This window comes from Sebastes umbrosus, chromosome 22 (genome assembly GCF_015220745.1).
Source record: "Sebastes umbrosus isolate fSebUmb1 chromosome 22, fSebUmb1.pri, whole genome shotgun sequence".
NCBI lineage: Eukaryota > Metazoa > Chordata > Actinopteri > Perciformes > Sebastidae > Sebastes > Sebastes umbrosus.
The window spans coordinates 3,214,360-3,231,660 of record NC_051290.1 but is presented as its reverse complement, the minus strand read 5'-3'; the positions used below and the strand labels follow the sequence as shown (position 1 = coordinate 3,231,660).

The window sequence follows — 17,301 nt, the reverse complement described above, 5'->3', positions numbered from 1 at the left end:
GGTCATTTGAGAGATTGATGGATTATAGGGCAGCTGATGGGACGTCTTACCTCTGTGAGTGTGTGTGTGCTGCTGCTACAGATGTTTGTCATACTGATGATGAGGATGATGAAGGTAACTGTAGTGTGTGTGTGTGTGTGTGTCACAGGCCTGACAGCGGCAGCCATGGCCGAGCTCCAGAAGCTGCAGAAGATGAAGATGATGATGAGTCTCCAGAACGGCAACGAGTCGGACAACGACGACTTACACTCCAACACAGGTAACACACACACAGACACACACCTGTAGACGGTGGAAAGTACATTTACTCAAGTACTCAATTACAACTTTAAAGTACTTTACCTGAGTATTTCCATTTTTATGCTGCGTTATACTATACTTCAGAGAGAAATATCGTACTTTTCATTTTACTACATTTATTTAAGAGCTTTAATAGCTTTTAAACGTAAGTTTTAACAACCAAAACACGTCATGGGTTTATAAAATATGATCCATTGTTACACATTAAACTACTAAAAGTATATGAAGTAGTTAAAATGTGCTCCACTGTGACCAATGACAACATTAAAGTATTGCATCACTGTCTTATATTGTCTTACTGGAAGTAAAAAATGTATTTCTACTTACAGTATATCAGTGAAAATAACACCGGACAGCTGCTACACCGCCGCATGCGAGGCACAAGTCTTGTCGGTTAACGGTTAATAATGGGTTAACGAGGGTCGGTTATCAGTTAAGAGAGGTCAATAATGCACAAAGAGAAAATACAACCTAAATAGGGAACAGTATATAATCAACATTTTAGCATTAAACTCTTTTAAGGTCCTCTTCCACCTTCTTCTTTATCTATTCTTCTTTTCTGTCCGTTCTCACACCTCCACCTTTCTCTTCTTCTCCTGGGGATCAATTATCTCTTTTTAATATCGTCTTCTCTTACCTCACCTCACGTTTTTACATCACAAAAACTGTATAAAAAACGCACACACACATTGATGGCTGCGGGGAGAAAGAATAAGGCACGAAATGGAAACCAAAGACGGAAGAGAAAGTATTATTTAGTATTGAAACGCGACCGGATCTCATGTCACAGAGATCGTCTCTTCGCTGGGATCAGTTTCAACATTTTACACCGACTGCAAACATATATGGACACATGACGGAGAGCTCCAGTACATGAGTGTGTGTGTGTGTGTGTGTGTGTGTGTGTGTGTGTGTGTGTTATGTAAGTGCTGGCCGGTCGGGTTTCAATACTATTCAGTGTCTTCTTCTGTCATTTGCTCCCTTTTTTTTGCTTCCTCGCTTCAGATTTCTTTCTTCAACTCTCATTTCTTATTAGTTCTTAATACGTTTTATACTGTAACATGTATTTAACGGTACATTCATGTTAATACAGTTTAAGAGCAAGTAAAGGGAAATGCACAAGGCCGTGAAAATTAAACTTAAATGGTGTTTTTTTCTTTCTGTTTTGCTCAAAAATCAAAGGTGAGTCAGTGTCTCTGCTCACATTGTGATAACATTTACATTATTATGTATGTTAAAATATATCTTAACACATCAAATTCTTATTTGAACTTCAGATTAAATGGAGAGAACTAAACTCATTACATGAAATAACTCGAAATACAATATGAACGACTTTCATCAACGTATTTTTTATGCGTTTTTATTTCTGCTTCAGTCTTTTCAAAATAAAACTATTTAGTTAAGTTTAGGAAAAGGTCGACTTGGTTTGGTTTAGGCAACAAAAGTACTTAGTTAGGTTTAGGAATAGATCGATTTGGTTTGGTTTAGGCAACAAAAGTACCTAGTTAGGTTTAGGAATAGATCGATTTGGTGTGGTTTAGGCAACAAAAGTACTTAGTTAGGATTAGGAAAAGGTCGCGGTTTGGGTTAAAATAACGCCGTAACTTCAGTACGGAAGATACGTGACAAAAACATATTAGTTTTTCGTGCTGACCATCACAAAAAAAATGTACACGACTCAATAAATTAAATTTCGCGACTATTTCACGTTGTTTATTCGTCAGGCCCCCGGTGTGTATAGGCCTTTGATGCTGCACATGAGAGAATTACAACCATTTATTGTAGCTGTATGTGGCAGCAGATATGTGCCAAAACAACTGCAATAATAATAATAATAATAATAATAATAATAATAATAATAATAATAATAATAATAATAATAAAGAGAACATAAGTGTGGATGCTTGGAGCGATTATCCCCGATGGTAACGGCTGTCTGATTATAATGTTCAGTGTAAATGTATGTGTCAGGAAAACGTACTAAAGTACTTAGTGACATATATAAAAACAAAGACTTAACACACACACACTAACACACACACTCTTTCCGGGCCACTCCGTCTCTGCTGTGTTTGCTTCTCTGAATTATTAAAAAGACAGAAAACAAAAAGCAAAGAGAAAAGAAAAGAGAGAGAGAGAGAGAGCAATCCTTCCTTCTGTTTCCATCTCTTCCTTTTCTTCAGCTGACCTGGCAAATGGGCCTGATAGAGTTACTCTTTTTATTCTCTTTCGCCCTGTCGTTTTTTATTTATTCCCTCCTGCTCCTCTTCCTCCTTCCTTCTTCTTTTATTTCATTCACAGTGTTTTCTTGTTTTGTTTTGCGAGTGCGTTGGAAAGCCTCCCTTTCATTGTCCGACCTTATTTTCTTTGTAAGAGACACTCACACCGGCCTGGGAAACTCCGGCGGACAATAGAGGAGAGGAACGAGTGTACGAATGAAAAAGAAAATAAAGCGAGGGGGGTGGGGGGGAAATGGACTCATAATGAGAGAAAGGGATATTTAGGGCGAGCGGAAAAAGAAAAAGAAAAGCTGTTTCGGTGTTTGATGGGTGAAAGTCGATCGCTTGCAGTGGCCGTCATATCTGTTTTGTTTCTTTATAGAAATGAGAAAAACGCAGAGGGATGAAAGAGAGGAGTGATGGAGAAAGAGAAGGACAGATTTATGTGTCAATGGAAACCATATCTTTGTTTTTTGTCAGCGAGAGAGGAAGAAAGAAAGAAGCAGAATAAATAGGTTGAGACAAAGGAGAGAGAAAGTATGAAAAAGAAGAGATGGAAGCAGCATTCAGATCATTTACTTCAGATCAAAAGACTTCTTATTACTCATGCATTAATGTAAAAGCAAGGGTAACACTTTATAATAACCATCAGTTATAAATGGTAAATTGGTAATTAAATATCGTTATTTTACTGTTAACAACCAACACAATTAATTTAGTTAATAATGTTTACTAATTATTATATATAACACTCACACCACATTACGATATCCAGAATCTAAGACGACGTCTAGTCTCATAATATTGATATAATGCCCAGCCCTGTGAGAACATTATAATTTACCTTCATCAGATCCATCCTCATTTTTTTTTTTCCTGAATAGAGCTTGAACGCATCATAATGTAACTCCATGGAAACTTCGTACTTTAGCTATTCGATATTTAGCCAAGCAGGACTGTGCTGCCCACCGGCTGCTAACAGCTAATATTAACTAGATCTCCTCGTGCAGATTTCACCACAGATTTGTAGTTCACTATAGCGGCGTTTACATTCAATTGTCAAGTGAATTTTAAGCAAACTTTTTTTAAAATGTCACTAAAAATAAATGCAAATTAGGCGCGTTTCCATGAACTGGTTTGGAGCGAATAAAACTCGGCTTAAGCGTAGTTTGGTCAGATGTTGGCGCTATAAGCTACGCTAAGTAGAAGAAGAAGTAGAGGTTGCGAACTGGAAACAAAACAAGTCGGCTCGGCCGTCTAACCATCTAGTGTTGGTCATGTTTGTTGTTGTCCGTAGACGAAAGCAAGCATTCACACGTTATGGGAATATCCGAGAAGACTCCGACAGCAGAAACAGCTGATCAGTCATGTGAGTTGAATGTTCGCTACGTCAGAATCAGGGATGTGACGGTGAGGACATTTTCCCACCGGTTAATAAACCTGTGACAACACCGGTGTTACCGATTACACCGGACATTTTACAGGAAAAGATGACGCTCAATATCTGTAGAGTGCTTACTTTGATATTTACCGTCAGGTGACGGTGTGTCTGGCCTCGCCGGTAGAGCTTTTGCGGCGGGGCTGTAGAGGTCTACCTTGCGCCGCTGCACCGTTCACACCGGCTGTGCCCGCTTCGTCCATGGATGTATGAAGAGAACTGGATACAGCGTTGTAGGCGGGGCCCCGTAAATGGCTCGACTTCTGTCTGGAAAAGTACCCGAATCTTGGGCACATTGGACATGCGCATGACTCGTCAACGTCACGCCGTCGTCACGGCTTGCGCTCAAGCCTCGGTCTGGGTCTGATGGGATGGGAAATAACTATGGATTCAGCTGTTAGTTCATTTTACAACTTTAAAAACATAATTTTTAAATGAGGGCTATTAGAGTGTTCGTGTTTTTGGGCCCAACAACATCAGGTGACGGACACCGAAGTTGCAGTACCGCCGTTTGGCCACTACGAAAGTTGGGATCGACGACCGGCGCTCTTCCTGAGGGGCTTGGCTTCGTCCTCCACACAGCGATTACCTCATTAACATTATGGTTCCCTTATAGCATTTTTTTTTAACTCTAATTGGGTTTAAATCTGAAATATTACCAAATAGGCGCTTCTGATTAACGCTTTGACACCAAATCCTCCTCCATCGTCTTGTCTGCTTCTCTGAGCTGAGACTCCGTACGGAGCAGACACTTTCACTTTCAGTTTGTAGCGTCCATCGTCTGACTATGTATTGATAACACGGCGCTGATACTCCAAAATTAACTGAATGGGTTTTATTTCTGTAAAAAAAAAGCAAAACGACGGTGGGGGCGGTGGGCAAGTAATTGGTGTACACCGGTAACACCGACTGACGCGTTTCCATATCCCATCAACTCTCTTTTGATAAAGGCAAAAACGGAGGAAGATTTATTGAATTCTATGACGCTATACTTAAAAATACGCATCAAATGTATGAATGGAAGCACAGCTACTGTAGCATTATCAGGTATATTCTCTATCGTCCCCGGGATGACGGGACGCCGTTAGACTCCAGCCCTGATAGTACCTGCTCTACTGTAGAAAAACGGGTACTGCATGTTTTCAGAATTTCAGGAACACACCTTTAGTCATTAATAGACGAGAGAGAGAGAGAGAGAGAGAGAAAATACAAAATAATCCCAAAACAAGTGAAAGCGAGTGACGAGAGAGAGAGAAAAAGAGAGGCAGAGAAGGAGAGGACAAGGCCAAGGAAAAAATGAGAGTATGAGAGAGAGAGAGAAAGAGAGAGAACATCTGCCCATCTGTTTATACTTCTTTTCTTCCCTGGTGTAAATGGCAGAGGGGATGAGGCCCAGCTGTCATCCACACACACACACACACACACACACACACACACTAAAACACACACACACACACGCACACACAGCGCAGGGAGTTCAGTAGGCAATAATAGAGAGAGACGGTTGCTAATTCAAACTAATGGAGGGAGATGAAGATGGATGAGAGAGGGAGCAGGGGAGCAGAGAGAGAGGCGTGGAGGGCGAGAGAGGCAGCGTTACACAGAGAGAGAGAGAGCGAGAGAGAGGAGAGGTGGAGTACAGGAATGAAGGTGTGAAGAGAGACGGTGATCATTTTGACTCTTTTGAAACTTTATCCTGAAACCAGTTTAATAATATTTGTTTATAATGATCATTAGGTCGTATTAAAGTGGCTCTATGGAAGAATCTTGTGATCGCACTACATAGACGTGAGCGAGCATCGGTCAAAACAGTGAGGCGACACACACGAGACTGATTGACAGGCATCATGTTGGTTAACGTTAAAACCACAATATCACTATCAGTGTGTTCCAATCCACGTACTTCCGGAAGTACACTTCAATGTAGTGCACTGTGTGCACGCTGTACTTACTTGAGTAGAGCCTGAATTTCTGCGGTGTAGGGTCGTCTCAAATCGAATACTCTGCAGCGCACTTAGCGGAAATGACGATTGCAACATTTCACCGCGGCAAAATATCTTCTTCTTCTTCGGTGTTTTACAGCAGCTTGCATCCTTTGCGTTGCACTGCTGCCTCCTTCAGGTTTTACCCGTCCACCACCCGCCAAAATATCTGCCTGCTTTGTTGCTCAAGAATACACAGAAAATGAAAGCAAATGAGTAGACGTGAATCATTTTAACTTACGTCTATAAGGTACGTTGTTCAGCACCGCAAAAGCTCCTGCATCATCTGCCGCCATTTTCACATGTTCTTCCGCTACGTAGCCAAGATGAGTGTGAAAAATCGTCCAGTGTTCCACACTCAACGATTTCACCATTTTGAGTACAACATCCGGGTACACATTTTGCCATACTTCACAGCGTGAACGCACTTATGCACTCGAAATAGTAGTTGAAGTGGAGGTTGCGTTGGAGTCTGAGTTGTGGTCGTTTGTTGGTTTTAGCGGACTCCATTTCTAACCGGACGTTAGCTATCATTGCACACTGCTAACCCCGTAGAGAATAAAAGGCACTGGCGAGCACGAATGACGTCACATCCGCTGGATTTTCCCCGCAATAAAACATCCCGCATTCTTCACGTTAAAAGCCGTCTACAGGCTGATAGAGGAAACCAAGAAAGGTCTCATTTTTTAGGGTTAGGTTACAACCTGGTCACACATTGGCAATAAAAAACAATTAAATAACCTTTATACGTGTATATGACACAATATAATGGATTTATTTATGATTTTAAGTCATTAACGAATGCAAGCTAAACTCTTGTGCAACAGGAATTTTGTTTTGACCAGGAAATATTTAATTTTTCATCCAAAAAATGGTGAAAAGTGCCGTCTTAAAGCAGGAAACTCAACATTAGGTTACAATAAATAAGATATAAAAAATAAATAAAATCCTCCTGTGTTGCAGCTCAGAAATGCAAAAACCAAAATAAGCATTTTTTGTCTAATATACTGTATTTAAGTAACAAAATAATTTATTAGGAGTTTTTTCAAATATCTGCAAATGTTTTCCTCTAGTAGACTTTCACCCAGATATTATTATTTTATTAAATCAGAATTCCCCCAAACAATTAAGTGAACACCTGTAAATGCATATAGTAAAAAAATATATTTATTAATAAATTAATAATAATAGTAAAAATAACTTTTAACTAACTAACTTTCATCCAAATTGATCACTGAAACTCAACATTAATCCGTACTGATTGTTTCTAAACAACACAATCCTATAATATATATTAAGTTATGAAGTTATTATAGTGTACAACAAGATAAACAATATAATAAATCTCCTAGTTTTGTTGCACCGCAATTTACAACTTTATCATTCACATAAGTACATGATGACCTCGCCTTAATCCCAGCAGTTTTTCTGCCTTTAATGGCTCAATGTCTGTAACCTTTATGATCGTAAATGTGCTGTACGAGAAACGGAAAGCTAGTTTTGAACAGCGAGACACCTTGAAGTGCACGAAGCAACATGAAATGTATATTATAACACGGAAAAGTCAGTGTTTTAGTGCTTGTTGCTCCAGGTTTTGATCAGCTTGGAGCCTGAGTGTCTAAATGTCCTTCCCAGGAGGGAGTGAGTGTTCTTGGGATAAGGAGCGTCTGACCAGCCCGCCTGCTGGAGTCCACGGTGGAGGACCAGGAGGTGGAGGAGGACAAGTAGGACCAGGAGGTGGTGCAGCTGGAGGAGGATGTGGGAGGGGGCCGAACATCGGAGCTCTCAATCAACAACAACTCCAGCAACAACAACAGCTACTGGCCAACAGTGAGTACACACGTATACTGATGTATATATCCAGACGGACAACACCATATCAGCCCGATTATAGCCCGACACGGCCGTCGTAGGGTGCCGACTCGGATCGGGAACGATGAATGAGTGTCGTGTGTGCCAATCGATCGTTTTATCTTGTGTAGCGTGTCATAGTACACGACAACCGACGCCGCGTCTGGGACGCCTAAGACGTCCCGACAGAAAGTTAGCACCCCCAAAATGCGTGGAAGGAAGGGCCATAGTTTGGAAAAAGTTGATCCTATATTCATGAAATTTGGCGGGCACATCCCGCTCATTATTTCAGACATATTTCTCATCGGGTTTCATTCGCTCCGCCCACCCGGAAGTCGGCCATTTTGAATTTTGTGCGTTTTTCATGTATTTTATGCATACTTTTACACACTCCTCCTCTTAGAGAGTTTATCGGATTTGCGTCAAATTCGAGTGGTATAACCCTCAAATTAATGTGACGCTAAATTGCAAAGGAATTTTTTGATAGCTCGAAAGGTGATGTCATAGGTCACGTGAGAAGACGCCCCATTTTATCACTTTACAGGTATGGAACTTTACGATACTCCTCCTAGAGGATTTTAAGAGATCCATCTCAAAGTCGGGCAGCAGAATCTCAACACCTTCACGATGCAAAATTGCAAAGCTTTTGTGTTTTCGGGAAACGGCGTTGTTATGGCGGCGAATTTCAATGTTTCGACATGACACGGGAGGCTGTTGTAACTTGACTTTACATAGTCGGATCTGCCCCAAATTTCACAAGCTGGATAAGAGTCCAGGCCTGAAGACATATATGTGCCATAATGAGTGATAGTCATAGCGCCCCCTACAGGAAACAGGAAGTTGTTGTAAATTGACTTGACCCTTTACATGGTCGGGCCTGGGGGGGTTTGCGCCCCGGTAAGTCCGTATATATTAAAGACGCCGGTGCCGGGAGAGTGTGTGTTGTCAGAACAGGGGACCGACGTGTCGTCTGTCATGTGTCGCGGCCAAGTCACGACAAGAATTTATGACTCTCAATCGTCTAATATGACATAGTGACCATCGTAACCATCAAAAATACCGTGTAGTCAGATCCTGGCACAAAACTACATGGGAGAAGGACACACACACACACACACACACGTTCAGAGAGTGTGTGTGTGTGTGTGTGTTTAAAGCGGTGGCAATATTTGTTAATGTACGCCATTTAATCTGTTCCCATCTCCTGTATTAACACTCCGCCTGGATTAATCAGCACACACTCTACTAAATGACTCAATTCATCAACACCACACATACACACATCCACACACACACACACACACACACCCATATTGACAGAAGCGCAAAAACAAACAAACACACTCATGCTCGCTCTTTTTCTTATTGCAGAAGTAATGTGTTTGCGCACACACACACACACACACACACACACACACACACAGGCTGGGCAGCGGGAGGCGACAAACACTCACATTGATTATTCTATCACTTCAGTCGTCACGACAACAGCAATCAGTGTTATTGTTTCATTGGAATGAAAGCAGCCGCTGCCATCTTTTTTTTTTTTTTTTTTCCTGTGTGTTCCCGACAGCTGAGGCGACTTCTCTCAAGAGTGTTCATCTTGAGGGAGTTTGCCTTTGAAAAACGGGGGGGCTCATTTGAGGTTAAAGGGTCTGAGGTCAGAGGTCAAATGTCAAGGTTGTGCTTTTAGGAGGTTCAGGGTTAAGGGATGAATTAAAGTTAATGGAACGGCTCCCCAAATGCAGCGTTGTTGGTGTGAAAAAGAGAGTAGGAAGGGAGGGAATGAAAGAGAAACAGATAAAGAAACACATTAGAGCTGTTAAAGTTAACGCGTTATCGCAAATTTGTTTTAACGCCACTAATTTCTTTAACACTTTAACGCAACAGTTTTAAAGCTAGAGTGAAGATACTGGTATCATATGAACCTAATGAATCCATCGGTAACAACCATGTCATACTAGCTTGTCATGAAGGAGGTTAAATAACGCTCCAAACTTACACTACATTTTGTTGAGGAAAAACTGTCATGTCCATTTTCAAAGGGGTCTCTTGACCTCTGACCTGCAGATATGTGAATGTAAATGGGTTCTATGGGTACCCACGAGTCTCCCCTTTACAGACATGCCCCCTTTATGATAATCACATGCAGTTTGGGGCAAGTCATAGTCAAGTCAGCACACTGACACACTGACAGCTGTTGTTGCCTGTTGGGCTGCAGTTTGCCAGATTGGAGCATATTGTTTTATGCTAAATGCAGTACCTGTGAGGGTTTCTGGACAATATCTGTCATTGTTTTGTGTTGTTAATTGATTTACAATAATAAATATATACATACATTTGCACAAAGCAGCATATTTGTATTAAATAATTGACAAATCTCCCTTTAAGGTTCATTTTGAACAGATAAAAAATGTGATTTTAATTGCAATTAACTATTTTAATCGATTGACAGCCCTAATAAAGATTTAACAAAAATGCACAACTAGAAAATAGAGCGGTTCAGAGATGGAAAGATAGAAACTATGAGAGAAATGAGTAAAAAGAGGTAAGGAAAGAATGAAAAATTAAGAAAAAAAGAGGATAAAATAAAATATATTGAAATAAAAAGACAGACAGGAAAGAAAAGAGACGAAAGAACAAAAAAAACGACCTCCTGTTTCTTTCGCCTCCTCACCCTTTAACCCTTTGACCTCCACATTTTCTCCTCTTCCTTTCTTTCTCTCCCTCCTCCTCTGCTTTGTCAACTTTTATTAGCGAGACATTTGACACTGAGGTGACACCTCTCCCTCTCGCTTTCCTCAAGGTTAAGTTCATCACAAGTTCACAGACACCATCCAGCCTCTCTCTCTCTCTCTCTCTCTCTCTCTCTCTCTCTGTTACTCTCACAAAGGATTCATTCAGTTTACTGAAAAAGGCAAATGTATAAAATGATTAAACACATTAAAACACACAGAAAAGATCCAAATACTAGAGCCAGTAAAAGCCCAACAATTGTCTATTATATGATATAAACCTCACTGCAAAATAAACTGTACATTGCAGATTAAGATAATGAGTTAATGGATGTGATCTGAGATGATAATGTGATGTCTCTCTCCATCAGGGTTGGACCTGCCCTTCATGATGATGCCCCACCCTCTGCTGCCCATGGGCCTGCCGCCTGCGTCTGTTGCCATGGCGATGTCACAGATGAACCACCTCAACACCATCGCCAACATGGCCGCGGCAGCCCAACAGATACACACTCACGTACACCGGGCGCCCGTCATCAAGGTAAAACATGCACACATTTAAACACTCAAAAAGAACGTTTTAAATGACAACCATAGAGGACCCCAGTAGGTTCCCTGAGGAACTCCTCGATAAAGAACTTTTACTTTTTTAGATTAGATTAATCTTTATTGACGTTGCAAAACAACATTAATGTGCAAAAGAGTAATATACAGAATATAGAAAGAACATTAAAGGGTAGATATGACATAATACACTATAAATACTTTTACTTTAAATACATTCGGCTGATAATACTTTTACTTAAGTAAGGTTTGGAAATCGGGACTTTTACTTGTAGTGGAATATTTTCACAGTTGAATGAGTGAAGATTAAGACTTATTTGCTTTTTACTTTTATTCTATACGTTTTTGTATTTTATATTATTATTATTGTTATTATTAATATTATTTTTACAGCTTCTAGCAAATGACTCAGATCTAGCTGGCAAGACCAGAATCAGAGAGACATAAATAATTAGTTTTAACATTCACAATAAACATAGTAAGAGAAAAGAACAAACAAGAACTGCAAAAGTCAATAATCATAAATATAAAATAGTACTAGAGTACTATATATGTTTTAAAATAAAAGGAACTGTAGTGTTAAAATGATCAAGAGCATGTGCAAAAGTAGAAATAAAAGTAGTCGCCATGATAAAAGTTTAAGAAACACAAGACTGAAGACAAAGAGGATATTTTCATCCCTCAGGATAAATATGAATTCCATTACATGTATCTTTTTTTTTATTGTATGTATTATTTATTACTTTATTTTTATGCTATATCTCCAACATGGCAGTGTCTTCTCTTTAATCCGTGCCATTCACTGGTAACCCATAGTAACAATATTAAAATGATTCAGATCTTACACCAGTAATGTTATTTACACCTCACTCACTCACTCATTCATCTCTCTCTCTCTTTCTCCAGGAGAGAGTGTGTGACAGTCCCTCTCTCTCTCCATCTGTTGATGAGACCAACACTCCTCTGCAGTCGCAGCCCAGCAGCTCGGCCTCCAGCTCGCCCGAAAGACTCGGTACATTCACACCAAACTCCAGTACGCACCAGTATGACAAACACACGCCGTAGATCAGAGCTGCAACGATCCATCGTTTAGTCAGTCAATAGAAACTTAAGAAACTCAACAGTGTTTTCATTAAATGTGCTTCTTAAATATGTATATTTTCTGTTTTCGTTAATCTTCTATAATAGTAAACTGAATATCTTTAATTTTTGGATAAAACACTTTGGAAATTTAAATTTTTCTGCATTTTCTGACATTTTTTATTTTAGATCGAGCGACTAACCAAGCGATCGATTAATTGACAGATGATTAAAATAATAGTCGCAGTCCTACTACACATACTGTGCATACACCCAATATGATGAAAATGGATTATTCAATACAATATTTAACGGTTTCAGCTTCCCAAATGTGTCTATTGTCTCTTTTCTGTAATCCTCTATGATATTAAAATAGAATATATTTGACTTTTGGGCTGTTGATCGGACAAAACACTTTCAGATATTGGCATTTTTCTAAATTGTCTGACATTTTATAGACCATTATTCAGAAAATAATTGACACATTTGTAATTGATAATATTAATAATAGTTAGTTGCAGCCTGCTACACATAATGCACTTACGTTACATGCATATAAGATCAGATAAGATAGAACTTTATTAATCCCGAAGGAAATTCTTGCGCCAGAGATTGTTCAAAATTACAAAAAGGCAAGCGTATAAATGAAAAAGTACGCTTGCATACATATAGTACATACGTCTACATGCATATACTTTACTGTATGTAAAAACACACATTTAAAGTTGCACATACAAATACTTTACACACATGCATCTGCAGATGTGTATACACACACATGCATGCAAACATAGTGTGTTCATGCACCAACACACGTGCACAAACTCACCGTGTGTTTTCTTTCAACAGGATTGGTGTCAGCTGATGCAGATGTTGCGATGACCAACCCTGCTGCACCCATCAAGAAAATAACAAAGGACAAAGGTTGGACCACACACACACACACACACACACACACAGAAATGTATTCTCTTAAATGAACAACAGAAAACACACACACTCTCACACACACACACATACTCTTATATAAGTGCAGATATTCCATTACCCTCCTTAATCTAAACCCTCACCCATTTTGTTTTGACAACTGACAAATTGTCCTCACTTAGAGGGCTTTCCTCATCTACTGTATTTACACACACACACACACATACACACAACACACACACACACACACACACACACACACACACACACACATAGAGACACAGTGACAAAAACACACACTCGCAGAGACACACACAAACAGAGAAACAGAAGCGTCAGGATGTTCAGCCCCTCCTATTGATCACCTGTCTCTGAGCCATCAATCAGAGGAGTGAACGAGGGAGGCACAGATAGATAGATAGATGGATGGAGGGACGGAGGGAGGGAGGGGGTGAGGCTAAGTGAAGGAGGCAAGGCTAAAAGGGGTCAAGGGGTCACACACTAAAAGCATGTGGGGGCCTCTCCTCCCTCCATCACACTCTCAGTAGTTTCCATTCTTGTAACACATTCTGTTTCAGCTAATTCTTCACCTCTTCCCTTCATTTCCTCTCTCCGTCCGTCCTCTCCGGAGCTGCACTGCAGACATCAGCAGGAGCAGCAGCAGCAGAGGGGACGCTTCCCTTTTTAAAATCAATAACACAGATCTGTTGCTGCCGCTCTTAAAGAAGGGAGTGAGGACCTGAAAGAATAAAAGGAGAGAAACTCAGCTTCTCTGGGCCGGACGCGAGAGTCAAAGTGTTGAGATGTCGCTGACATAGACTGGATATAAGAAGTAGACGTAGTATCTGTGATGTCACACATTGTGAAGCCTCGAGTTCGGCATTTTTTTTTTTTGCCCTCACCATCTTGGTTTTTGGCCGTCGCCATCTTGGTTTTTCGGTCGTCACCATCTTGGTTTTTGGCAGTCACCATCTTGGTCTTTGGTTGTCGCCATCTTGGTTATTGGTCTCCACCATCTTGGTTTTTGGCCGTCGCCATCTTGGTATTTGGCCGTGGCCATCTTGGTCTTTGGTCTCCGCCATCTTGGTTTTTGTCTCCACCATCTTGGTATTTGGCCGTCGGAATCTTGGTTTTTGGCCGTCACCATCTTGGTTTTTGGCTGTCACCATCTTGGTTTTTGGCCGTCACCATCTTGGTATTTGGCCGTCGGAATCTTGGTTTTTGGCTGTCACCATCTTGGTTTTTGGCCGTCACCATCTTGGTTTTTGGCCGTCACCATCTTGGTATTTGGCCGTCACCATCTTGGTATTTAGCCGTCACCATCTTGGTTTCTGGCCGTCACCATCTTGGTTTTTGGCCGTCACCATCTTGGTATTTGGCCGTCACCATCTTGGTATTTAGCCGTCACCATCTTGGTTTCTGGCCGTCACCATCTTGGTTTTTGGCCGTCACCATCTTGGTTTTTGGCTGTCACCATCTTGGTATTTGGCCGTCGCCATATTGTTTTTTTGGCCATTGCCATCTTGGTTTTTGGTCTCCACCATCTTGGTTTTTGGTCTCCACCATCTTGGTTTTTGGCCGTTGCCATCTTGGATTTGCCCGCCGCCATCTTGGTTTTTGGCTGTCACCATCTTTGTTTTCTGGAGCCAGAAGTGACACGAGATGGTGGAGCTAAGTACAACTGTACTGACATAGACTGTGTATAAGAAGTGGACTTAGTCACCGTGACATCACCCATTAGTTTGTGGACTGCCGTTTTGAAGCCTTGAGTTCGGCATTTTGGCCGTCGCCATCTTGGTTTTTTTGCAACCAGTAGTGACACTAGAGGGTGGAGCTAACCGAACCCTGAATAAGACATTTTTAGGCGACTAAAAATTAACCTTGATTAACTGAAAACACACTGTGAAAGGGGTTAAACTCCCAATGAAACGTTACTCTGACACCAGAAACAGTGTTCATTCTTCCTGTTTTCAGTATTTACTCCTCCCTCCTCTCATTTTTGTAATCCTTTCCTCTCCCTCTTTTCATCCTTTTCTTTTTTAATCCTTTTAAACGCTCCCTCTTTCCTCTCCGTATTCTTCCCTTCCTCTCTACTCCTCCTTTTTTTTATTTCATCCCAGTTTTCCCCTCGTCATATTCTCTCCTCTCCACCACGTCATCTTCTACCGGTTTGTCCTTTACTGTACTCACCTTTCATCCCCCCGTTTACCCCCTCCGCTCTCAGGAAAGGAACATAAGGAACTCACGGGGGAAAGATAAAAGAATAGAAAGAAGCCCTTTGAGGCAAATTTGTGATTTTGGGACTATAAATATAAATCAGAATCAGCTTTATTGGAGTATTTAAACACATAGAAGGAATTTAACTCCAGTTATTTGTTGCTCTCACAGAAATACACATACAAAAGTAAAACTTAAACATTTGACTATGTACAGATATAAATATATGTTAAAAGTACAGTGGATGTTTGGTGTCACAGGGTTACCGCTGTATTGACTTGATTTAAAGAGAAAATGTAGTAATTATTTAGGGAGAAATGAAGTAAAGGAAGCAATTAACAAGAAAGACGGGAAGAGAAAAAGAAGAAGGTTGTAAAGATGAAGACGAGGGAAAAACAAGTGTGGAAGTGGAGAAAAGGTGATGAAGAAAGATACGAGAGGGAGGAAAGGTGGAGTAAAGGGATGTATGGATGAAGTGGCAGATAGGGGATAGAGATGGTGTGTGTGTGTGTGTGTGTGTGTGTGTTAGAGTGCATCTTAATCAGCGTTAATTTCACAGCAGAGTTAACCCAGTTGTCAGTGTGTTAGGCATTAAGGGCTGATCAGACACTGTGACGCACTCGCAATGAACACACACACACACACACACACACACACATACACACACACACACACACACACACACAAATCAAGGATGTCTTTAATCCTTGCCAATTAGTACCACACATGATTGTCTGAATACTAACGACCTCTCTATGTGTGTGTGTGTGTGTGTGTGTGTGTGTGTAATTGATTTCTCTGATGCTGCTTCGTTGCCTTTTACACCTTAGTAAACATCAACATTTCATAAACTTCACTTGAAGCTCGTCACGACGTATCGCTGATGGAAAACATCTCCGAAACATTTTGTCATAATTTATTGACTATTAAAGGAATAGTTCGACATTTTGGGAAAATACACGTGTTGACTTCCTTAGAGTTAGATGAGAAGATTGATACTTGTGTGCGCGTTAAATGTAAAGCTACATTCAGCGTAGCTTAGCATAAAGACTGGTGGAAACAGCTAATTAAGCAGACGTTATGTTGAGCTTCGCTAACCTTTAATGCACTTCAGTACCGAAATAGAAGCTAAATAAAAACATAAAAAATATGCAGGTTTTGGAGCTCATGGACGGCTTAAAAGTCCGTCTTTATATGTTTTTGAAGTAGTAATAATAATATTTTTATTTTTAAATTTATAGAGCACTTTTCAGTCATAAAAAGTCATCGTATAGTATGTTATAAAAAATGTCATAAAAAGTCATAAAAAATGTCATTGTGTAGTATGTCGTAAAAAAAAGTCCAAAAATGTCATAATAAGTCATAGTATAGTATGTCATAAAAAAGTAACAAAAGAAATTCATATTGTTGTATATCATAAAAAAATTCATAATATTGAAGGCCACAAAAATGTCATATAAAGTCATAAAATCTCTTATTATAGTTTGTCACAAAAAGTAAAAAAAAATATAATATATATTTTATATATATATATATATAATATCATGTAAAATGTGATAATTCGTGTTATAGTATACTATATCATAAAAATATAATAAAAATATAAAAAGTCATAAAAACATGTCTTAGTAAAAAATATCATAGTATAGTATGTCACAAATGTTTTTTAAATAAAAATTCAGAAATAATATCATAGTATAGTATGTCATAAAAATGTTATATAACAATTAATAAATAATGTCATAATATAATATGTCATAAAAAAGTACAAAAATATTGTTATATTGTCATAAAAAATGGCCACAAAAATGTCATATAAAGTCCTAAAATCTCTTATTATAGTTTTTCACAAAAAGTAAAAAAAAAAAAAGTCAGTATAGTTAGCCATAAAACATATCATATAAAATGTGATAATTCATGTTAAAGTATACTATATCATAAAAATATAATAAAATATAAAAAATATAAAAAGTCATAAAAACATG

General features: G+C 39.5%; 1 protein-coding gene across 4 annotated transcripts in view; it reads left to right on the top strand.

The window, feature by feature from the left end:
• Positions 1-17,301, top strand: part of dachb (dachshund b) — a 109,107-nt gene that overhangs the window by 73,514 nt on the left and 18,292 nt on the right. For 2 of the 4 annotated variants that reach the window (XM_037758094.1, XM_037758092.1), the window contains exons 3-7: positions 149-259; positions 7,578-7,772; positions 10,900-11,069; positions 11,999-12,125; positions 13,022-13,096. In XM_037758094.1, the coding sequence (XP_037614022.1) occupies positions 149-259; positions 7,578-7,772; positions 10,900-11,069; positions 11,999-12,125; positions 13,022-13,096 (678 nt within the window). The remainder of the gene's footprint in view (positions 1-148; positions 260-7,577; positions 7,773-10,899; positions 11,070-11,998; positions 12,126-13,021; positions 13,097-17,301) is intronic. The other 2 variants (XM_037758096.1, XM_037758095.1) reach the window with 1 other exon arrangement.